A 25,026-nucleotide genomic window follows, 5' to 3' on the forward strand; every position below is an offset into this window, starting at 1 on the left:
AGGTAACACTATCCTTTTAAATGATACTTCCATCACTGATGTACAATCATGTACATGAAAGAAAATAGCTGAGGCACATACTAGGCTCTGCTAAAGGCACCCAAAGACATTTCAGGGCTTTAAAACTGGATTTTTAAAGTCAATTTTCTGCTGTTTTCTTTAATGCAGTAAGTTGAATCAACCCTAATCCCACAACAGGCTGATATCTGTGAGTCAAAGATGCAATGTCACTTACAGAAAACGGTGGCTTGTTCATATCGTAAGCTGGTTTTAACTTCTAGCTACATGTACATTTTTGTATTTTGATTGGAGATACCAAAAATAGGGACTCCTCTCATAGCTTGTTTTGGGGCAATTTCAAACGCTTTACATGCCCGTAGCCAGGATTTTGAATGGGGGGGTTCTTCCCACTGCTTGAGGGGACCGCGAGCGCCGTAGTCGCGAGGTTCCCAGGGGGGTCAGGGGGCATGCACCACCGGAAAATTTTGAAAAATGAACCTTCTGAATTATAAAATGGCCTTTCGTGCATTTTTGAGGGGATTTCAAAGAAAAAATCAGAGATAAATTTTTATTCAAGCAGTTTTTCTACGATTCCAGTCTATCTTTTCCAGAAAAATCTTGGAACTTTACATAAAAAGTGGACCAAAAAGTGGCCTTTACATAAAAAGTGGACCAAAAAGTGGACTTTGAGCCTTGTGGGGGGTTCTTCCGCACCCCCCTGGCTACGGGCATGCTTTAAGTACGAAATGATTATAAGTTTTGCTAAGAAATGGCAGTAAAATCAAAATCAGACATACATTGTACGTTTTGCCAACATGAAATTGCATTCATTGGATGCCTTTAAACAAGTGTTGCCATAAACTTTCTGACAGGAGTTTAGCTGAAGTAGGGTCTGTCCTTCTCCCACAGTTCTGCCACAATCTGTTCCACTCCTGCCTCCTTCGGGAAACGGTCTGCAAAGGACTGGACCAGACCTGCCGCTGTAGCCTCGTACTCTTTCATCTCCACCTTGTTATCTGAACAAACCACACAGGCAAAAATACACAAACAGTCAAAGTACATCCAAAAATAGTTTCATCAGGACTGTTTGGTAAAGTACATGTATAGGATGCAGGATTTTTTTTTACACCACCAATTCTCTGACCTACATTTGTAAGTGCTGACGTTTCGGTGTCTATAAGACACCTTTGTCAGAGCTTCTGACCTGAGTTCTGCTGTTTAGGATTGTGTTCTTGCCGCAAAAGCGCCACCTACATTAGCTACATATAGCAGTGAGAAGCAGAACGTATTTCTTACATCATTCTTACCTATAGTTTACGATATTAGCCCATCTAGATGTAAGGTTAGTGAGATATGGAAATTAGTCGAGAATTAAACTAGAGGCTGTTGTAAAAAATACTCATCCTACAAAAAAAATTGGATGAGGAAAAGACATTAGCATGCATCGTAGTACAAAAAGTTGGTAACTGTCAACTGTTAAAAAGTCAAATTTTGGAGGCTCAGCCTACCGTTGACAGTTGTGTTGACTTGCACGAACATTTTCCTGGGTTGTTTGCGAGCCAGAACGATGTCCCTGAGGGTCAGCCACTTGTGAGTTCCCTCTTCACTCACTAAAGAGTACTTGTCATACATGGCCTTAGCTGAAGGGTAGTCAGCAACAGACTTGTAGACCTGTAATACATATATATGATATGATATGAATCTTTATTGCATGTTCTTGCCCAGATGGGCTAAATGCACAAGAGGACATGCAGTATGTAAAACATGAGTATTGCATACTGGGACGCTATATTCTAATGCTAATTGCTAGGAATTTATACATTATAACGATACTATATACTACCTATCATCTACTGTTAGTTGCCCTTTCTTCTCTCTTTTTGAAACATTTGGAAACATAATTACATAGTTTGTCTGCTATACATTCGTTCTTGCATGACATCAAGTTTTTAAACATGTCCTGCTTTGACATTTTCTTGCATATCTTGTCTAAATGTAAAATATCGAGTAGTTCTTGGCGTTCATCTTTATATAATGTACAGTCAAGTAGAACGTGTATCTCGTTTTCAACATATAAATACACATGAAAGTGCAATCAATTTTTGAATCATCTAAACTAATATTATAGTCTTGAAGAACAATACATCAGAGTCTGTAAGAATATTGTCCTCAATCTAATTAATCCTTCAATCAGAATCTCTAGGACAGTCTTTTATGGGGTACAACTTGCAACTTGTAATTTGTATTTCAGCCATTAGCATTGCCTTACATTATAACTTAGTACTTTGCACATACAATGTACAATGTGATGAAGTGCCCCCTAGTGACAGCTTTTGGTACAGCACCCCAATACTATGTGAGAAAATGTTGTAACTTGTACATCAAACATCAGTTACTGTTGCACACAGCGATTGTTATAGCCAAATGGCCGGCTTGTAAACTCTGAGGTGGCCAAGTTTGATTGTACAGTAATAAGGAATATGACAAGAAACAGCACGTCAGCAGAACATACTGCACCTGTGCGAAACCCGTACTGTATTGTGCATAGCACTTTGGCAGAACGTCTCATACAAGATCATACTTGTGCATATAAGGGTAACACTCCGTCTGTAGTTTCTGAATGTTATGTCGGAAAAGCTATCCTCTGCAACAGGCAAAATTCTAAATGCAATGGTGACCAAAAACTGCAAAAAATCAGGGTTTTGCAGAGGCGCAGTACATGTACGTTCTGCTGACTTGCTATTAGTCCAAGTTGATTTGATTAATAATGGATGACATCCGTGTGTGCATGAATTTTCGGCCGTTTCCAAAAGAAAAAAGTTTACATCCATACTGTAAATCGTAAAAAAACAGTTGCAAAATGAGCAAATATAACCGTAAGTTGCAAAAATAATTTTTTGAAACAATTCCAATGTTGTAGAATGCCAAAATCAAACGAAAATGTAAAGAAATGGATTTGAAGAGTATATGTACCCGGTAGATTATTTGCCATACATTACTCTGTGCCATTTGTTTAACCTTCATGACCACGTCGATTTCATGATAGCAACTTATTTCATAATCATGATAGCAACTTTTTTTTTTCTTGCACAACTTATTTTTTTATTCTTACGCTTGCATCAGTTTTGGGGTTCCCAGAGGTTGTCATCCATAATTATAATCAAATCAACATGGCCTTGCAAGAAACTAGAACAGGGACTGTACGTACCTGGAGTTTTCTCAGGAAGGCACCGATGGCAGGCTTGCCTACTGTCAGGATCTTACCCCGGTCCATGGTGATCAGGATGTCAGGTTGCCCATCCTGCCCCTGGGTCAGTGTGACCGTCACGAAGTCTTCCCCTGCCTCCAGCAGGACTTGTAGGATCACAAACCTCGCCCACATGTGAGCCTGCCATGGGGGAACAAGTCAACTTCACCTTTAGAAATTCAGGAATGGCTGTAAGGCATTCAATGCAATACAGGGCCGGTGAAACAAAAAATATTCTGTCCAGGGCTCGACATACTGGCTGCATATGCACCTTAGTGCACCCAAATTTGGTAGCAAAAGTTCACAGTCTGAGAAAAATGGACATGTTCACGGAACTATTGTATTCACGGTGGCAACAGGAGCTGGAAAAAGAAAGTCCAGGAATTATTTGTTAACTGTAATGATAAGTTCACCGTACAGAAGTGACAGTGAAAACAGTGAACATACATGTAACAAGCTGTACAAGTATAAGAACTGAACTCTGTTCATCACAAGTGTTTTGTATTTTTATCTGGTTTTTATGCTGTTTTTAATCGTTGTCTTCATGTTGAGAGCTTTTATTGTAATTGTCAACGAATTTCATGTCACATTTTCTGAGAATCTGTGTACATGCCAGTTGATGTAAATAAAATTGAACTTGAACAGTGCAGTGAAAAGATCAGGAACTAGAAAGGCCGACATTTGCTTTGGAGCAAATACAGCGATGGCTTCACCACATTTTACGACATGGCAGGGAAAGAATGAGAAACACAAGAGAAAACAATGCTTTACATTGATATAACTATAGTATGAAGTAACATACAACTAAGACTACAACAGTTGGATAGCTATTCCCTACATTATTGGTTAGGATTGCATAATGCAAACTGTTGATTTTCAAGATAAAAAGAAGCGTTCATAGCCTGCATTCCAATGCTGGAGCAGGAAAGCTTAAAATACCTACCAAAACACTTGAATACAGACATACTGTCAGTATGGCATGGCTCTGTGCAGGTGTAAATGAAGTTAAGCCAGTTAAATCCCAACAGCCAATCAGCAAGGAGAATAGAGGAAAGCTGCATGCCTATTGGTTGATGCCTTGCATGCCATTGTGATGACTCATGCCCAAATGTGGTAAACACTGCACACTTACACAGTAATACATTAGCTATTACACAGCCAAAACACTCAAATAAAACCATTCTAAAAGCCTGTATCACAAAAATAAAAAAACGCCTGGGGGTATTTGCCTACTGTACCTCCATACCAAATTTCAGGTCCTTAGGCCCCAAAATGAAGAAGCTGAATCCATTTACAGAAATGGCAGGAGAAGAGGGAGGAGAAGAAGAAACATCAGCAAAAACAATATGGTTTCACCACTTTGTGGTGAACCCATAATTACAGTAACATCCATGTCCATAATATCACCAGGGTCCATAATATCACCACCTTGAGAAATAGTGTGCTTTGAGATATTTTTACTGCAACATACTTTTGGTATGCACTCCTGCACACCTCAAATGTACATACCTAGGGTATGTTGCAGTAAAGATATCTTTAAGCACACTTTTTCTCAAGGTGGCGATATTATGGACTATGGTGATATTATGGACACAGATGTTATGTGTCAGAAAGAAAATAAAAGAGTGATGACAATAAGAATGATTTTCAATCATTCATTTGCTCATTCATTGTCATTCAGCCATTCATTCATTCATTCACTCATTCATTTAGTCATTCATTCATTTGGTCATTCATTCATTCAGTCACTCATTCATTCCTTCAGTCATTCCTTCAGTCGTTCCTTCAGTCGTTCCTTCCCACCTGTCTCCATGCGGCTGTGTCAGGTGTGTAGAACTCCAGTGCCAGCACCCCGGCACGCACCATGTTCAGCCAGTTTATGTACATGATGTCCTCCGCCTCCTGCCCTTCATGTCCAAAGATCTTAAGAACCTGAGACAAAAATAAAATGAAATTAAATTAAAATAAACTAGAAAGGTTATAACATTTGCAAAGCAAATACATAATGTTTACCTTCGCATATGGTCTGCTCTCACTGTTAATTCTTACTCAAACACATTGTATATTATATATAATTTATATATATGGTGACAGGAGTCTAAATCCCTCCTGCAATAAAATGGCAACATGATGTAACCCAACACCAGTTACCATGGTGACAGACATCTGGTTCAGGTCATTGAACTTATTGGTTTGGAGAAGAAGAAGAGGAAACAGAGCAAAAACATTATGTTACCTTGTTGAATGTGAAGTTTACAGTTTGAAATAAAGAGTACTTTGCACTACAATACATACATTGTATGTTACGAATTCTTTGCATTCAGTTAATAATCTTTACTGAGGACTGTACCTGTGGGTTAGGACAGAGGTAGATGCCGACACACTCTGCACGACACTCTTCATACGAGGAGGAGATGACAGGAAACTTGGAGTCCCAGGTCTCCCCAGGCTGGTACCAGCTCGAGATCTGTCGGGGGAAGGCATTTGGATTTAGTCATGATTCTACAATTTTTAGTTATATCAAATGAAATAGAAATAACATTGAAGAATTAATAAAAAGATAATAAACAAGTACTGTAACAATAAAAAAATAAATCAATCAAACAAAATTATATTTTAAGTCATTCTTGGTAACAACATCTTTTAATACGACGGTCTTACATGTACATGATACATGTAGGTATGTCGGTCTTGTAGAATTATATATGAGTCTCAGTCTGAAAGTGTTTTGGTGTAACTGTTACCTTTTCACCAGTCTCGGTGTGTTTGACGTTTTCTGCGTCGAAGTTAAACGTTCCGTCAGCCTCCTTTTTGAACAGTTTGCCGCTGCCGTGTCCCAACAGCTCGTGTAGACCCACCTGGACCTCGAACGACGGCACCTGCACAAAAATGTACAATGAATGAATGAATGAGACTTTATTTTTGTGTCGTGTGCTTTCCCGCGCCCAGCCTGTGTGGGCTTATACGACACCGAATCAATAAATTATACATTAAACAAAAGAGAATCAAAGGTACAGATAACAGAATCTAAACAAAATATGAACACAAATAAAGGAAGGCTATAATTATACAATAATGGTGAACAAAGTGAACTCATAACAGATCTTAAATGCAAATAAACAAATCTGTACATAATGAACCAAGAACTCACAAAATAAATACAAGACTTAGTACATAAGGTAAATCAAACATAAGGCCACACCAATTTAATTTGTTGGTTCTCGGATTCGCCTCAGAGTTTTCGTTTTTTTCTGATTTGCAAAAAAAAAAAAAAAAAAATTGATTCTGGTTCTGAATCAACTGAAAAATGCTCAAGTTTTGCCCCCAACAGTTGAGGGAAGTCTTTTTCTTCCTAGTTGTTACAGTTTTCCCATCTATCATTGCAGTGGTTTGATTAAAAGTTCAAAATTCAAATGTTCAAATTTTAACCCAGCCTTTTGTGTTGACTTCATGGCTCATTTCGTAGCATTGAAGCCTATAATAGGATGCCTAGACCTGTTTTTATTTTTATTTTTTTTCGCCCTGCCGCTTCATATTTTTTATGAAAAAATCCAAGAACCAACAAATTAAATTGGTGTGGCCTAATAAGAGAAAACAAACGTGCAGAAGTAACAAAAAGTGAAAACTGTTAATGTGTTATGAATACAGGTATTTTCTTCTTTTCCACCACGCTTGATAAATGAAAGTTGCTAGGTCAGAGCCACTTAATTCTATTTTCATCATGTACATGTGTCCTTTTTTGTCAAAGGCATCCAGTGCTGCAGCAGTTTTTAGGGCTTTGAAACCCGATTTTTCAAAGCCATTTCTAGTCAATTATCTACATACTGAGTTGAAACTACACTATCCCAAAGTATATTGATCCTCATGGAGCAAAAATTCTGACGGAAAATGGTTACTGGAAGTCAGAGATTTTTCATAAAACTGTTCTTCAGGTCATTTGGTTTCAAGATTCTAAGGGTACTGGAGCCAAAAATGTACTTTTTTTTGTCTTAAAACATGAAAAAAGTCCCATTTTACACAATTTGGAAGGTTTCTGACCTTGTACTAAAAATGTCCTGGACCAATTTTACACAATTTGGAAGTTTCCTGACCTACTAAAAATAGTCTAAAAAAGTCCCATTTTACACAATAGACGTAATTCCAATCTCCGCAGCCATTTTGAAAAGCGGTCCCGCACGCACATGATCTTGCACGAAAACGAGGCGCGTACGTATACTCAGCTGGCTTCCACAATAGGTTCCATTGGGGCATCGAGCGGTGCTGCATCTTCTTCGGTAAATTACGCTCTTCTACGGTGAAAGGTCGATATTTATACGTATTACGAATAGATAAGGTTGTTATGAGCATTTTTGTTTAATTTCAGCCGGTAGAAATTACAATTTACCAATTTTACACAATTTGGAACTTTCCTGACCTACTAAAAATGTCTTAGAAAGTCCTATTTTACACAATTTGGAACTTTCCTGACCTACTAAAAATGTCTTAGAAAGTCCTATTTTACACAATTTGGAACTTTCCTGACCTACTAAAAATGTCTTAGAAAGTCCTATTTTACACAATTTGGAACTTTCCTGACCTACTAAAAATGTCTTAGAAAGTCCTATTTTACACAATTTGGAACTTTCCTGACCTTGAAGTTCATGAAGATCTCCCTGTCCTGTGGTGCGAGGAAGGTGACCTTGTCGGGTGCGTCCGAGGCGTACTGCGCGTTCAGCACGTTTCCCAGCGACACGTTCTTAAACCCCTCGCTCTGACGGATGTCATCGTCTGATCACGCAACAAACAAACAAACAAAAATTGTTTATTCAATATAAAAACCTTTGCAGCACCAGTGCTGAATTGCGGTTTCTGTACACAAACACGTCCTTCAAATTTCATGCTCGTAGCCAAGGGGGGTTTGGACAAACCCCCTGACAAGGCTCAAAGGTCCACTTTTTGGTCTACTTTTTATCTAAAGGTCCAAGATTTTTCTTTGAAAGATGGACTGATTCGTGTCACCAGCAAGGCTGGAATCCGTCGTAGGAAAACTGCTCACTTAATCACTGAAAAAAGTTCTCTCTGATTTTTTCTTTGAAATCCTTTAAAAACGCAGGAAATGTCATTTCAGAAGGTTAATTTTTCAAAATTTCCCAGGGGAGCATGCCCCCGGACACCCCTACAGCGCTCGCTGGTCCCTCAGGCAGTGGGAAGAACCCACCCATTCAAAATCAAGCATTAAGCATTATGAGAATCAAGAACAAGTCTAGCTGATATTACACGACTTAAGACTTAAAATTCCATTATTACATTACAACTTTACTGTCATTTAGCAAACAAACAAACACACTAAGGTAGTATACTGTTTAGCATATGTTGTGTCTGACACTCATACATGTAGTACATGTATACTGTGTCAGTTTTGTCCTGTTTCTAAGTGTTCTGTTGTAGACATCACCCCTTTGTGATATTAATATCAAACATCATTGAAGAGATTCATTTGTCACGTATAGTTATAGCTACTAGAGAATTCTTTCAGCAGTGACAAGTTTTTGAAAGGTAAGAGTACTAACTTTTCGATGAATATCAGTCCATCTTGTTCACAGAGTGGCCTTAAGTCTCGCGAGAGCATGAGGCTAGGCACGAGACTTGGCACGAGACTAGGCCACTCTGTGATCAAGATGGACTGACACATCAAAAAGTTAGTATACCCTTCAAAAACTTGTCACTGCTGAAAGAATTCTCTAGTAACCCTAACATTTCCGTGCTAGTGTCACGGAAATGAAAAGAAACCTACAGTGGGCCTCACTGGAAGACAGAAGAAAGATGTCCAGACTATGCATGATGTACAAAATGACTAATACACTGGTGGATGTCCCAACTACTAAGTACCTAATACCAGCCTAGAAGAGAACAAGAAATAGCCATGCCTTCAAGTACCAGAGTTATCAACCAAGGATTGAGGTGTTCAAGAATTCATTCTTTCCTAGAACTAATTGCAGAGTGGAACTCACTGTCACCAGGTACAGTAGGGGCATTGTCAATAGATAGCTTTAAACAAAGTCTAGAGCTAGAAGTTCAAGGGTTAGGTGTAACAAGTCGATCTGTGTAATGTAGCCAGCTGCCGCCGTGCCGCGCGCCTGCGAAGCTGGTGTGTTATGCCAAAGGGCGGTTATACCGGCTATACAGATACAGATACAGATAACATCAAACAGTCCTTACAGTTTGGAATGTTGATGCCGGCTGGAATCCCACTGCCTCCAAAGGTCAGTATGTCCAGCGAGGTGAAGTCCGGCCGGAGGAAGCGGTCCTTCTCGTACTCCCGCGGCCAGGGCAGGAGGGGCAGCAGCTCCTCAGCCGCGCCCACCAGCGACGCAAACTTGGCGCTCATCTGCTTATTCACCATGGCAACGAAGCCTTCAAACTCCCCGCGGACTCCGAACGGGTCACGGTAACTCTCGATGAACCCTATGTAGCTGGGAATAAAAAGCAGAAGATATAACTACAGTATATATATTTTTCATTAAATTTAACTTAATAGTTCACCACAAAACAAGGCTCATGGGAGCCACTTATTAAATAAATGTTTCGGGTTACTGTAGGCCAGTGAGGACAGATGTTTGTTGACCTTGGACTTAAAAAGTTTAAGGTTGAACCCATGATGGAAACAATCATGTGGTAGCTTGTTCCATAGTGATGTTGTTCTAGGAAAGAAGCTTTCAGCGTGGAACTTCCTCCTGGAGGCGTGTATGGAGGAAGAAAGGGTTATTTGCTTCAGTGGAAGTGGCAAAACGTGTCCTTGCTGAGAATGTTTGAGGTGGAGGCACTAGCGAGTGAAGTTCCATGGAGCATTTACCATGGAAGTAGCAAATACCGTGGTAGCATATAAAAAAGTAGCATTTATTTGCAAAGCAAAATGCATAATGTTTACCCTCACAATTATTGGTCAGTGTCCCAGTAAACTACTTCATCTCTGTTTATAACTTGTACACATTCATGTCATAATGGGTACGCAAGTCCAACTCTGTCCTATAATTTGCTACATAATGTAACCCAACACAACAGGGTGTCTGCTACAGACCCAGTTACCATGATAAAAGACATTTCATCCAGGTCATTGACGTTTTGTTTGGAAGGAAGTAAGAAAAGGAACAATGACAAATTGGACTGAGAGAGGGGCTGTCTTCAAGTCTAAAATAGTTCTACTCGGTAAAATCTTTATCCAAACAAATTAAAGGCATCCAATTAATGCTATTTCAGGGCAGCAAAACAAAAACAATTCTGGATGATAAAATCTGTCTAATACTGACATTTACTGACATTTCTTAGCACATTTTATACTTGGAAGTGTTTGAAAAAGCCCAAAAATGAACAATTATATATGTGACGCATCTCTTTCTTTTTTCAGGGTACTGAACATAAATAAGCTAGAACCATCCTAATACATGTATACAAAACAAGCAAAAAACGTTTTGTGTTAGTGTTAGCAACATTATTTTCATTTTCCTCCCACAAATATCAGTGTGGGATAGGGTTGATTCAACATTAAGAGAATGACAAGAAAATTGACTTTGAAAATCCAGTTTTGCCACCCAGAATTTCTGAAAGCTAACCTCTCCACGATTGGTCCCTTGTCCTGGATCCAGTGCCGTGATCCATCCTTGTGAGCATCTATTGAGCCAATGGTGAAGCTCCTTACATATTCTGTTAGCATTTTCTCTTCACTGGGGTTAGCTGCATTGCTCTAATGTAAGGGAGAAAAAAAAATTAAATCTGACAGAAATAATCATCCAAAATAAACTTTCCAAACCCTTTGTACTAGGTGTTATCTAATCTATTAGATTTTAAACCAGCCATGTACTTTAAAGTAAAGTTTCTAATAAGTTACAGAAAAATATACACTTTGGAATCCAGGGCTGGAAATACTGGGTGCATGTGCACCTCAGTGCACCCAAATTTGGAGCTGTGCACCCAATTTTTTTCTGTGGGTGCCCTGGTGCACCCAAATACTTTCTTAGGTTTTCGTACGTAAAGAATAAAAAAAAAGATGTTAAGCATTTAGTATATACAGTGTATTTAACATCCAAGTATCAGATAAATAATATAATTATTGTTGTGGTACTATTTCATACTGGTTCTTGCTGACAGTATACTTATTTCATTTTATATGGTGCACCCAGAATAATTTTTGTGCACCCAATTTTTTAGGTTGGGTGCACCAGTGCACCTATTCCCAAAAATGAATTTCGAGCCCTGGAATCAATTATTTTCATCTAGAAGACATGCAAACAACTAGTACTTTAACTTTTAACATTGATTTCTGTGTTAGATCTTAATATCATAATTATAATACATTTTAGATGTAGTTACCTTGGCCAGCTTAAGGTTATGCACCACTTTCTCCATGAGTGGTGCATAGTCTCCCCTCTTAACAGTGAAGTTAGTGCCATCTATCTGTCCTGAGGAGAACTGCACATCATCCTTCATGCCCTCCACTGGAGACTCTGAGGGCAACACAGGAGAATTTATAATGATCATATTAATTATTGGCGACATCTCAGGGAGGAGCCTAATGGTACAGTATTGTGTGCAGTTTGCAAGAATTCTAGGAATTGTACTGGCATTTTGTCCACAGGAATGGAATGTCCACAGGCATTTCTCTGACCCACATCTATGCCCACATTCCTGGAAACCCTTAGGAAGACCCAGAAGACCTGTCTGCCACGGATGGCCCTACTTTCTGTGACCCCGGGGCTCGTTCACTATACACTCAGGGGAGGAGTGCACTGTATCTGTCTAGGCTTAATAGGTATCGAGTCTTCCTCAAAGTCATGAAATGATGGCAGTGCCATGCAAACAATAACCCTAACAGCAACCACCGTCACCATGGTAATGTATGTTTTCATTGCCAGTCTTGTTATTTTTGCAAGCTCTGTTGAAAACCATTGACTGCTAAAAACCATGGTACTGAACCAAATTGAGAAGCTCACAAAAAAGTATAAAATCTTTATCCATGAAAATAGTACTTTACCCATATGAAAGATACAACTTTACCATATAACAGTTATTTACTTAACCCATAACAATGTATCAGACTGTACAAGGAAAAGACTGAATCAGATGGCTTGTCAATTGCAGTTCATAGTTACACTGGTAATTTACAACTAAGGCTACACCAATTTAATTTCTTGGTTAACGGATTTTTCTAGAAAAATAATGTAGCGGGCGGGCGAAAAAAATAAAAAATAAAAACAGGCCTAGGCATCCTATTATGGCGCAAAATAGTGTGAGAGGAGCCATGACGTCAACACACCAGGCTGGTTCAAAATTTAAACAATGAATGTTGAACTTTTAATGATACCATTGCATTGAAAGATGGAACATTGTAACAATTTAGGAAGAAAAGGACTGTTTTCAACTGTTCAGGGCAAAATATGAGCATTTTGCAGTTGATTCTGAATTTCTTTATTTTTTTGGCAAATCAGAAAAAAATGAAGTGGGGGAATCCGTTAACCAAGAAATCAAATTGGTGTGGCCTAGGAACAGTTATCATAATTATTATCATCATAATGATTATTTTCAATGTAAAATATATTTATCACAGTCAATTTCACTTTACCCATGAAAATATAAATTTAATACTATATACCTGATGTTGCAGAGGATGCCAGCCGTACTTCATATCCTGCATCAGTCTTGAACAGCCTGGTGTTGTATGGGCTGATTTTCTGCACAAGAAAAACAAGTTTGGATCATGGACTATGGATTACAAGTAAGCTAACAGTCACCTGCATCGTCTACACAAACACCTGCATTGCCTGTGCAAACATCTGTATTGTCTTTCCAAACACCTGCATCATCTAGACAAACACCTGCATTGCCTGTGCAAACACCTACATTGCCTGTACAAACACCTGTATTGTCTTCCAAAACACCTGCATCATCTAGACAAACACCTGCATTGCCTGTGCAAACACCTGTATTGTCTTCCCAAACACCTGCATTGTCTACACAAACACCTGCACTGCCTGTGCAAACACCTGTATTGTCTTCCCAAACACCTGCATCATCTAGACAAACACCTGCACCGTCTGTGCAAACATCTGTATCGTCTATGGAAACACCTGCATCATCTACATAAACAGCTGTGTCGTCTATGGAAACACCTGCATCTTTTACGCAAACACCTGCATCATCTACACAATCACCAGGTGCATCTTCTATGCAACAAACTGCATCTTCTGCGCAAACACCTGCATCGCCTACACAAAAAACTGTGTCATCTACATTTTCAGATGAAATATTCTTCTGTTGAAATTTCACTGAAAGGTTAACTTTTCATACAGTACCTTCTCATCCAGGAACCTCTGTGCAATTTCTGCATCCTTCAGGTCACAGTTCTTGGAGAAGTAAGTAGTTATACCCTGGGAGGGGAAACAAACATTTTACTAAAGCCATCTTAGTGTCTTACAAGGAATATTTTTCCAAAAGTAACAGTCACTGTCCTTGGTGCTGAATATCATTCTAACAATTGGTTAGAATGATATTCGGCACGAAGGACAGTGACTGTTACTTTTTAACCATTGGTTAGAATGGTATTCAGCACAAAGGACAGTGACTGTTACTTTTTAACCATTGGTTAGAATGATATTCGGCACCAAGGACAGTGACTGTTACTTTTAACCATTAGTAAGAATGATATTCAGCACCAAGGACAGTGACTGTTACTTTAACCATTGGTTAGAATGATATTCAGCACCAAGGACAGTGACTGTTACTTTAACCATCGGTTAGAATGATATTCAGCACCAAGGACAGTGACTGTTACTTTTTAACCATTGGTTAGAATAATATTCAGCACCAAGGACAGTGACTGTTACTTTAACCATCGGTTAGAATGATATTCAGCACCAAGGACAGTGACTGTTACACAGAGTTGGTTTAACCACTACCAACAACAGATAATTAATGAACAAAGCCAAAACAACAATAAGGCCACACCAATTTAATTTCTTGGTTAATGGATTCGCTCGCTTCATTTTTTTCTGATTTGCAAATAAAAATAAATATACAAATTCAGAATCAACAGTTACTGCAAAATGCTCATATTTTGTTCTGAACAGTTGAAAACAGTCCTTTTCATCCTAGTTGTTACAGTTATTCCATCTTTCAATGCTATGGTATCATTAAAAGTTCAAAATTCATTGTTTAAATTTTAAACCAGCCTGGTGTGTTGACTTCATGGCTCCTATTTTGGGCCATAAAAGGATGCCCAGGCCTGTTTTTATTTTTTATTTTTTCGCCTGCCCGCTCCATTATTTTTCTAGAAAAATCTGTTAACCAAGAAATTAAATTGGTGTGGCCTAAGAGAAGTTTGAAAAAATCTCTTCGGCGAGAGGGGGGATAATGCCAATCAGGTCCACATTTGCATCAACATTCAACAATTTCACCATCACATAACTTCCAAGTACATGTACCACAAGTATAGAAATTCCCATTATGTAAGGCCATGTTGATTTAATTATATGGATGACATCCTATGGAAAACAAAAAACTGATGCAAGCGTGCAAATAAAAAGAAGTTAGTCACAAAAAAAATTGATTATGAAATCTAGGTGGTCATGAAGGTTAAAAAAATGACGCAGAGTAATATTTTATTGGCATGGTGAATAATAGACTCTTCATTTTCATTCCTTCACATTTTCTTCTTGTCCTGGAATGGATTTTTGCATTCTGTGACGTAACTAAGTATCGTTTTTCAGCATTTTTTGAATTTATGTCTTAAATTTGCTCATTTTGTGGCTACTTTTGTACGATTTACAGTATGGTTGAAAACTTTTTTTTGGGAAAAAGACAAAAATTCGTGCATGCGTGGATGTCATCCATATAATCAAATCAACATAGCCTAACAACAATAACAACAAAAACATGTTTACCTTGTCTCCGAGTCCCAGCTGTTTCTCCCTGTTTGTGAGAGAGTACAGGGGTCCTGACACGGCTGTCCACAGCTTTTCAGTGCCTGTTGGATCTGCCTTGTAGGCTGCACTGGACCATACTGCAGCCTTAAACTTCTCCTGTAGAAATACACATAGAATATTGTAGTTAGGGTTGTTGACTCAGAATATGAAGGTTCTGGGTTCGAATCCCTGACAAGCCCCAATGATGTGTCCTGGGAAAGATACTTTGCACCTACTCGAGTTGCTTATACTAATAGGTACTTCTTAACCACTAGGCAAGAAATTTTTACAAAAAATTGGAAATGTGTGGCTGGTGGTTGGCTGGTGTTCGAGAGTAGGTCAGCAGCGTGCGAGGTGTGTTTGAGGGTAAGATTTGACTCAAATTTAACTCAAATCCAATTTGATTCATACAAATACATAGGCCTGGCTTACATCTGGTCAGCCTGCTCCCCAACTTCAGCCAAGCTCGGTGTTTGTGGGAAGGTTCTGTATCTGTGACAGGAGCTCTAAGTTGTACTTGAACATGTATGTGGTGCTGTACCAAAAGCTGTCACTAGAGGGCACTTTACCACATTGTCTAACAGGATCTGTGACTCTAATATTAAGTAATTAAGCTTCAAGGCGACACAACACAGTTTTCGCCCAATGGGGATTTTTATAGTTAAGGACCCCAAAGAGACTCACTTCAACTCACTGAAAATCATAGTAGGGTGCACAAGCAAGGTTCAGAATTTGATGTGTTTAATTGCAGGGTATAGTGTACAAAATATGTGAAAATGAGCTTAGATTTGCCGACTAGTTCTCTTCTCATGCCCTCTTTTATTAGCGCCACTGCGGAGGTCATGGAACTGCAGCCGACGCACAGTACTAGGCGGGACAAGTATCCAAGCGCAAATCTACGCCACGCACCATAATTCAACTTTTACAGTCTCAAAACTGACGTATTCCTCTAACATTTACCACAGGTTCCATCTTGATGCCATGCACAGAACAATCTTGGCACCTTTCTCTAGTATTGTGCAGCACTACTTTGTGCCCGGACTACTTTTGACTACGGGGTTGGCCCATAAATACTGTGTTGTGCGGCCTTAACCTAGACCTACCACTGGTAGCCCAGGGATGAACTTGGTGTCCCCAAAGGACTTGTAGTTGCCCATGTTGGAATAGAAACCAGCGGCATACACCATCAAGGCCTGCAAAAAAATGAATGAAAACGCAAAGAATATTTCTGGTAAAATAATTCATTCATTATATTGCAGGGCTTGAAATTCATTTTTGGGAATAGGTGCACTACTTGTGCACCCAACCAAAAAAATTAGGTGCACAAAAGAAATTTTGGGATGCACCATATAAGATAAAATAACTTACTAATTATCAAACAAGTACAAAAAACAATTGTAGAATGTCATCATTTCTTAAGAAAAGTACTATAACAATGATTTTATCATTTTTCTGACACTTAAAATTAAGAATATGCTGTATACATTGTACGACTGTGCATTTAACATCTTTACATATGTAAACCTATGAAAATATTTGGGTGTACTGGTGCAATCACAGAAAAAAATTGTGTGCACAGCTCCAAATTTGGGTGCACTAAGGTGCACATGCACCCAGTATTTCGAGCCCTGCATTGACATTTTTATTGCATTCTATTGATGATCTTAAAGGCATCTAATGCAAGTTCATGGTGGTAAAACATGGATTTTCAAAGTCAACTTTCTGTTCATTTCTTTAATGTAGCAGGGCTCGAACTTCATTTTTGAGAATAGGTGCACTGGTGCACCCAACCTAAAAAATTGGGTGCACACAAAATATTTTGGGTACACCATATAAGATAAAATAAGAAAAACTAAAAAGCAAAAACTAATTATTTTTTATTTCTTCAGAAAGTGTTGTAACAATGATTTTATTATTTTTCTAACACTTAGATGTTAAGAATATGCTGTATACTACAATACATTTAACATCATACGTAAACCTACGAAAATATATGAGTGCACTGCTCCAAATTTGGGTGCACATGCACCCAGTATTTTGATCCCTGTGTAGTTAATTGAATCAATCCTGAGCTCAAGACAGCTGTATCACCTGGAACTCCTCCTGAGAGGGTCCATCAGGTGCGGATGTAGCTGCCTGCTCCAGGTCTGTGGGAGACTGAGCCTGGAACATCTTCTGTAGCAGCACGAAGATTCCCGGTGACTCTGGGGATGTCTGCAGCAAGACTATCAGCCCTCCATACCAGGAGGCCTGGAGTAGAAAGAGACCATCAACATATTATTGTCTGATGTTACATGTAGTCCCTGCCATATCAGGCCACGAAATTAACTTTTTTTCCTATTAATAAAAAAAAGTATTATGCATATTGTCCCAGCACTGTCCCAAAAATATATTTCATTTGTCCCGAAGTGAGTATGAACTGTCCCAACCTGTTTTTTTTTTAAGAATTCTGTGACTTCAGCTTGAAGTCAACTTTATTTTGCTTATGTTCACTCCCAGCTAGCGCTGCAGGTGCACTGTAATTGTAGACACGAAATTTGGGGGGATTTTTCCGGATCCAAAAGCCAGGATGTGTGCCTGGTAAAAAAAGAAGGGCTGACATTCTGATATTGATTATTTTTCTATTGTCCCAAAAATGTCCCAAAGTGTCTTTTCAGTTGTCCTAGGCTGAGCCTAAATTTTAGCGGTCAGTGGCCATTGGACCACCTTTGATTTCGAGCCCTACAAAACGGTTAACGTTGGTGCTGTTGAAATTCATTCCTGCACTACTTGATGTAGGAACACATTTTTGCACTATTCACAGTATGTGCCTGTCCATAGCAATTTCTAATCTACTTTGTATAGTATTTAACATCACGAGACACATTTTTAACGTCATATGGTAAACCCATGACAAGAACGCTGCATGGTTGTTTATACCAGCTGGGATGGGTGGCAGTGGAATGCACACCTGGCACGGACGTTTGTTTACTTAGTAAGTAAACCCAGATGAAGTTACACATGCACTTGCTTTGACACTCATTTAGATACATATCAGGAGAGTCTTAAGAAACAAGCTCTTTGATCCTAATCTTCTCTATTATTTCCACAACAAGGACCGCGCCGTGCTTCTGCATCTGAAATTAGACAAGACAATGGTGTAAGATATGCATCAATAGCGGCATACTGTCACAATATTGAGTAAATTAGTTTGTCCATGACCTTTGCAATGCCTACAATGATCTTGTAAACACTGTAAATGTACTAGTTACCATATGCTAAAAATTAGTATTGTTTCAACCACTAAAAACACCGCAAAAATCTCCTTTCCTTTCCAAATGTGAAATTTATCCCCCGCAAACAAAAATGAATTTGTAAAGACATGACACAACAAGAGTTTGGAGATCTCAATCCTCCAGGAAACCATGGTGTCTATATACAAGTCACAACTTTTTAGGACGCAACGTAACCCATTTGTAATCCCCTTCTGTATTGTGCATTAGAGAAAAACACCACGCAGGTGCCAGCTGTCAATTTGCAAGGTTATGTAAGAAACCAGGAGGAGACAGTAGAAACAGATAAAAACCCCTTGGTCCCGGGCCGGATTCGAACTCACGGCTCCCGGGCCACAGGCAGACGCTCTAACTGAGTGAGCTAAAAGGTCTAGACCCATTGGCTGGGTCAGTTAGTAGCGCCTATAAACCCCCAACTGTTACACTACTCCCCCTTTTCTTTTCAAGATTCGTACTCGAATCTTCCGAATTCGACATCCCTGGAGCGGCAATCTTTGCCAGAACTCCCAGGGCCGGTGTGGGAACCACTGTAAGAAACAGGAGGAGCCCGTAAAAACCCCACTGGTCCCGGGCTACCAGACATACACTTGACAAGTGTGATTAATGACTTTCTCACCCTGGAACAGACTGAACCCAATTAACTTTTTTATATCCATTGCAACTTAACCATGAGAAAACACACACACACACACACACACACACACGCACACCCATACACGACACACACACACATACAAACACACACACACGGACACACACAGTCACACAAAACAAATTCCTGCTGGCTCCTGGCAAGATTATGAGCCCTTCACATTTTTAATTACTGGCGTTCTGCTTATCACTCTTCCCCGAAATGACCCACATGCCTTCAACCATAATTTATGATTAATACAACTTGTTACAAGAGCACACTTACACACAGACGCTATGGAAAACATAACCTTCTTAATATATAATAATATCATATACAAGCGTGTATTCATGCAAAAAAAATATTTTTAGCAAAATAATATTCTTAGAAGAAATACTGAGAAAAGGAAAAATTCGTGGTTCTAAAGAAAGGCGTTACACTAACATATGGTGAGGGAGGGGGGCGGAAACACACGTGCCTGGGACAGGTAGTGAGCGTACAGCTTCTCTCGGTCAGTCAGCAGGCCGAACGCCGCCTTACAGTCCAGCAGCGCCACGGGCGAGTCCGTGGGCAGGACGTACTGGGACTGGTCAGTCATGACGTGGTCACTGCGATTCAGCCGGAGTGGTCAAGGGGAGAAATAAACTGGACTAGAGCGAAGAAGAATGGACAAGGTAGAATGCGGAAGTAAAATGAGTGAGATAGCTGCCCACTGCGACCACAATAGTGCCTGTTTGTTGGTTCCAGAAGAAAGTATTTTTTTACAAAATGAAATATTAGACATTTTTAGTAATTATATCAATTTAATTTCAATCTGCAATTTTGGTTAGTAATATTAAAATACATTGAATTTATTTCATTTCATAAAGAACTGTTGGTCAGGCATCACACTGAAATACGAAAATTTGCTCGTTCCAAAGTTTTCACCCAAAATATTACTTTACCTTACCATTTTAGCACATCCCTACATTAAGATGTTACAACTGTTGTGTTTTATTAGTTTACCGCGATTTGTTTACGTGTTTATCTGTGATTTTCCACATCCGTAAATAAAAATTTGTTGCTGTCAGTGTGCCACGTCCGCTATGGAATTGTGGGTAATTTACAACATGGCCGCCGATTGAGAAAAAAATCCGAAGTGAACCAAGAAATCTCGAAAAAACTCGTTTTTCTTGTCTTCCACGAAGAAAACCGTGAGTGTTTCACGACTTATAAAATGGAACGTATCTATTTCGATAAAGAAGGGCGTGTCTTGGACTGTCTAGGCGGTATATGACGGCATAACAGAGCGAACATTTTCGACCCCAAGACAAGTCTTCGATCACAAGATCAGAGTTCAACCTGAGAGAAAAAAACATCTGCACTTTGGACGATTTTTGTGGCCGAAAATGCGCCGGTGAGAGGAAAATCCAGCTCCCATGGAAGCTACGGGAACGCAGCGGCCTCCCCCGGCTGTGTCCCGGGCGGTGGTGTTAAAGTGCGCGGTGTGTTCGGACCACTCCACGTTCAAGTCTCGGATGGACTTCGGGAAGCACCTGAGGGAGCGGCACTGTGTGAGAGAAGGCGGGTCTTTCGTCTGTAGGTACGGGGAGAACGGAGTCTGTCCCACCCTGCCGCTGGAAGGCGTCAGCGACAAGGACTACGTCGATCACGTAGTCAAGGAGCATTTATCTAAAGACGGTACGTTTATGCGCATATGATTTTTTAAAATCATATTTATGGAACATGTAAATCATGAAGGTAGAGTTTCTACCTATTTGGTCTGTTTCTGTTATTTATTCTATTATTATATTATATTTTTTCCACATCACTTCATTTTTCCCAGAAAAAAATCCAAGAACCAACAAATCAAATAGAAACCTATTTGATCTGTTTTCACATTAGAAGTTACACAGTTGAAGTTTATGTTTGTGTATATTTTTCCAACAGGTGCAGTGAGCACATTACGGAGAACATCATCCCAGACCTCCCCAAGTCCGTCCCCCTCAGAACCGGCCGTAGTGACTGACCAGCAGGCATGGACAGTCTACAACTCTCAGGTCAGTGTTAATAAGGATGCGAAATACTCTTTTCTACATACCTGCACCGGTGCATAGTGCTGCATACCTAAACCCACATTTAGGTTCAAGTCCGGATTCAAGTCCAGAGGTTTAGGTTCAGTTCCGGACTTGTAAGTCCAGACCTAAACCCATGGCATATACAAAATTGCATGTTGGCAACCTTGCAATATGTTGTCTGGGTGAAACTTTGGCCACATAACATGGAGGCCGACACTTGACGATGCCCGATGGCAATGTTTTCTTCATTTTGCAGCAAAGATTTTGCAATCTACGAAAGTTTTAGGTGGTTTGGAAAGAAAAGCGTATGTGAAATGGTCTTTTATGGTAATAAGTCCGGACTTGGTTCTTGACTTTTAGGTTTTTTTGGACTTGAAGTGAACCTAAACATTCTTACAAGTCGGGATCCAAGTCTAGTGAACCGGTATGCATCACTACGGCATTATACCTGAACAGATTATTCTATCTGTACCAACCTGCATATGCTCCCAGTATTTTGAGGCCTGGTTACAAATACCCACTTGCTGTCTGCATTTTGCTGAGACATTTTCAATTATGATTTCAGGAGAAAAATTGAGCAACCTGCAATTTTGGATACTGAAAAAAAGCAGGCTTGGGGTTCAATAATGTTGGCATAATATTGTTTAGAGCTTTTGTATTTACTACTACTTTGCTTTTGTTGCTTTGTGTCATGCTTTGTTGCATCTTCAATTAAGTACTACCAACTCAATGATACACTAATTATTTTGCATGTATTTTTCAAATTGTATGTAAACTGTTTGCCAACGGGTAATTTTGTATATGCCAATGGGCTTATGTTCAAATTCATACCTATATCATATATGAATGAATGAAATATAACAAGTGTGCATTTACAGTATTATTTGCAAAACTAAATTTTAACATCCTTCAATATTGAATGAATGAACGAACAAACAAAGAAACAAACAAATGAATGAACAAATGAATGAACAAACATTATTTTTAACCAAAAATTGAATGAATGCCCTTTCAAGGGAAGTACAATAATGTACAGGAACAAGAATAAAGCAGAAATGTGAAGTACAAGTTCAACTTTCTCACTTTGTAAGGCAGTTGAAAATATATGAACATACCAAACTTGTAATATATGGTTTGTCTAGTTTCATAAAGAAGAAACAGTTATCATTTAAATATTGCAGAACATTTTAAAACTAGGAAGGCAACATTTGCAAAGCAAGTGCATAATGTTTACCTTCGCATATGGTCTACACTTTTATTCTTACTTCTTCTTCTCAGGTCACCAATTCTTACTCAAACACATTCATATACATGGTTAGTCAGGGGTATAAATCCCTCCTGCTGTAAAATTGCAACAATATGCAACCCAACACCAGTTGCTGTGGCGAGAGACATCAATAAATAAGGTCATTGGTCAGGTCAGTCTGGTCAGTGTTTGGAATGGAAGAAGAAGAGGAAACATAGCAAAACTTCAGTAAACATAAAAAGTAATTTTTTCCACTGCAGGTCAACCTGGCGTCTGTTCTGAATGACCCCAGAAGAAGCAGGAGAGAGCACGACTTCTTCACCAAGACCTGGGGAGAGGACTTCATAGAGATAGGACCTGAAGACATCCCCCCTTCCTTCTACCTTCCTAACATCACCAAGGCTCATTTTGAACACTACCTAAAGAGTGTCACACATGTGAGTATTATGTGCTTTAATCATTATGTAAGGCCACACCAATTTAATTTGTTGGTTCTCGGATTTATTCAGAAAAAATATGAAGCAACGGGGCGAAAAAAAACAGGTCTAGACATCCTATTATAGCCCCCAGATTGGAGCCACGAGGTCAACACAAAAGGCTGGGTTAAAATTTAAACAAGGAATGTTGAACTTTTAATCAAAGCACTGCATTGATAGATGGAAAAGGTGTATCAACAGTATTCAACTAGGAAGAAAATGACTTTCCTCAACTGTTGGGGGCAAATTGAGTATTGTTTACTTGATTCCGAAACAGAACCTTTTTTTTTTGCAAATCAGAAAAAATGAAGAGGCGAATCTGAAAACCAACAAATTAAATTGGTGTGGCCCAATGATGATGTTAAAGGCATCCAATGTAATTTAAGGGCGGCAAAACGAAAAATATTGTGGATGAGAAAATTTGTCTGATATTGACATTTACTGTCTGACATTTACTGTCATTTCTTAGCACATTTGATGCTTGAAGCGTTTGTTAGCCCCAAAACAAGCTACGTGAGGTGTCTCTTTATTTTTGGCTACCGCCCATAAAATAGCTAGAACCAGCCTACGATACAAAACAAGAAACTGATTTTTTTTCTTAGCGAAATCACTATATTTTGGCTCACAGAAAACAGCATGCTATGAGATAGGGTTAATTCAACATACCAGTACTATATTAATTATAAAGAATTGACTTTAAAGATCCAGCTTTTACACCCTAAAATTGCATTGGATGCCTGTAAGTTTAACATATTCCATGAAATTTCATCAATCATATTCAATCTGTACTACTACGTTGATGAAGGTTAGACATCCAGGTAATAAGATATGCCAAAAAACAGTTACTCAAGCCGCTAGATATGATTTTGTATGTACTTTTATAGTTTTTAGGGTCAATCCTATACAAATGACCACAATTCTGCATTAGAAGTGTATGTTTAACTTGTCTACATGTTTGTTTGTTTGTTTGTTTACCTTAGAGATATGCCGTGCACCAACAAAACAAACACAAACTGCCGACCAGCTCCCCCCCATCAGCTCAGAGTGGTCAGACCCTGACACCGTTACCCAGGCTCCTAGGTAAGCAGTTTAAAACCATGCAACTGTTGTACCAATATACAAATATATAGAATACAACTCGGTGTGGCGTGGCGTAGCGGTAGCGTGTTCGGCCTTGGACCAAGAGGTTCCAGGTTCGAATCCTACCTTGGGCCACACCAATTTAATTTCTTGGTTAACGGATTCGCCCGCTTCATTTTTTTCTGATTTGCAAAAAAAAAAAAAATTCAGAATCAACTGCAAAATGCTCATATTTTGCCCTGAACAGTTGAAAACCGTCCTTTCTTCCTAGTTGTTACAGGTATTCCATCTTTCAATGCAGTGGTACATGTATTATTAAAAGTTCAAAATTCATTGTTTAAATTTTGAACCAGCCTGGTGTGTTGACTTCATGGCTCCTATCGTTCCATTTTGGGCCATAATAGGATGCCTAGGCCTGTTTTTATTTTTTCGCCCGCCCGCTCCATTATTTTTCTAGAAAAATCCGTTAACCAAGAAATTAAATTGGTGTGGCCTTTTCACTGATCTTGTGCCCTTGGGAAAGGCACTTTACATGACTTTCCTCACTTCACTCAGGTGAAAATGAGTACCTACGTAGCTTCGGTTAAGGACATCCCTCGATAGGACGTTAAATGTAGGTCCCGTGTATGGCGAGAGCTACACCTCGAGCACGTAAAAGAACCCACCGCACCTTTCGAAAAAGAGTAGGGGCATGCCCCGGTGTGCGATGGTCTAAGTACTTATCTGATGATTCACTACAGACTCTAGGAAGAGTAGTGTGAAATTCACACTAATGCAGATCCTAAACAAATAAACAAACAACATTTTGTATATCAAGAAGACCACTTGTGTAAGAAAACCACTTTTTCTTAGTCCCTTGGGGGGTCGTCTTAGAAAGTTTGACTGTACTTCTGTCTCAGAAACAGCTGTTACAATGCTGTGTAAATTTAGAATGTACATACTACTAGGTACATGTTTGCCTGCTTACCAGCATAATAAGAAAGAGGCAACAGCTTGTGCTTTAATATGAATATTGAATTGTCTAGAGAATTAAGGGTTAATGACCTTACTGTACATGACGTGTATATGGGGGAGTATTGTGTCA

General features: G+C 39.2%; 2 protein-coding genes across 2 annotated transcripts in view; one reads left to right on the forward strand and one right to left on the reverse strand.

Annotated features, from left to right (window-relative positions):
- Window positions 1-698: 698 nt before the first annotated feature.
- Window positions 699-19,789, reverse strand: LOC109477139 (dipeptidyl peptidase 3-like). The gene is made up of 16 exons (XM_019778201.1): window positions 19,562-19,789; window positions 17,272-17,430; window positions 16,284-16,373; window positions 15,160-15,297; window positions 13,573-13,647; window positions 12,873-12,951; window positions 11,594-11,727; window positions 10,837-10,967; window positions 9,446-9,699; window positions 7,878-8,014; window positions 5,992-6,126; window positions 5,598-5,714; window positions 5,051-5,179; window positions 3,209-3,388; window positions 1,509-1,671; window positions 699-1,016 (listed from the first exon to the last, which is right to left on the reverse strand). Exons 1-16 carry the CDS (start codon window positions 19,679-19,681, stop codon window positions 877-879), a joined length of 2,181 nt encoding a protein of 726 aa, XP_019633760.1. The 5' UTR covers window positions 19,682-19,789; the 3' UTR covers window positions 699-876.
- Window positions 19,790-20,057: 268 nt separating this feature from the next.
- LOC109477089 overlaps window positions 20,058-25,026 on the forward strand; it is a 185,930-nt gene continuing 180,961 nt past the window's right edge. Inside the window, 4 exon segments of the mRNA XM_019778129.1 lie at window positions 20,058-20,763; window positions 21,013-21,122; window positions 22,647-22,823; window positions 23,843-23,942. Coding sequence (XP_019633688.1) covers window positions 20,502-20,763; window positions 21,013-21,122; window positions 22,647-22,823; window positions 23,843-23,942 — 649 coding nt within the window. The 5' untranslated portion in view covers window positions 20,058-20,501.

The sequence above is a fragment of the Branchiostoma belcheri genome, unplaced genomic scaffold, assembly GCF_001625305.1.
Source record: "Branchiostoma belcheri isolate BF01 breed outbred unplaced genomic scaffold, Haploidv18h27 scaffold4, whole genome shotgun sequence".
Lineage (NCBI taxonomy): Eukaryota > Metazoa > Chordata > Leptocardii > Amphioxiformes > Branchiostomatidae > Branchiostoma > Branchiostoma belcheri.

Bases quoted from the DNA above. Each gene is read 5' to 3' on its own strand.
- LOC109477139 (XM_019778201.1), bottom strand. From the start codon at position 19,681: ATGACTGACCAGTCCCAGTACGTCCTGCCCACGGACTCGCCCGTGGCG. The intron at 8,015-9,445 runs GTAAGGACTGTT...TTGCGTGATCAG, and splicing joins CGGCATCAACATTCCAAACT to ACGATGACATCCGTCAGAGC. The intron at 1,672-3,208 runs GTACGTACAGTC...TATGTATTACAG, and splicing joins CCTTCCTGAGAAAACTCCAG to GTCTACAAGTCTGTTGCTGA.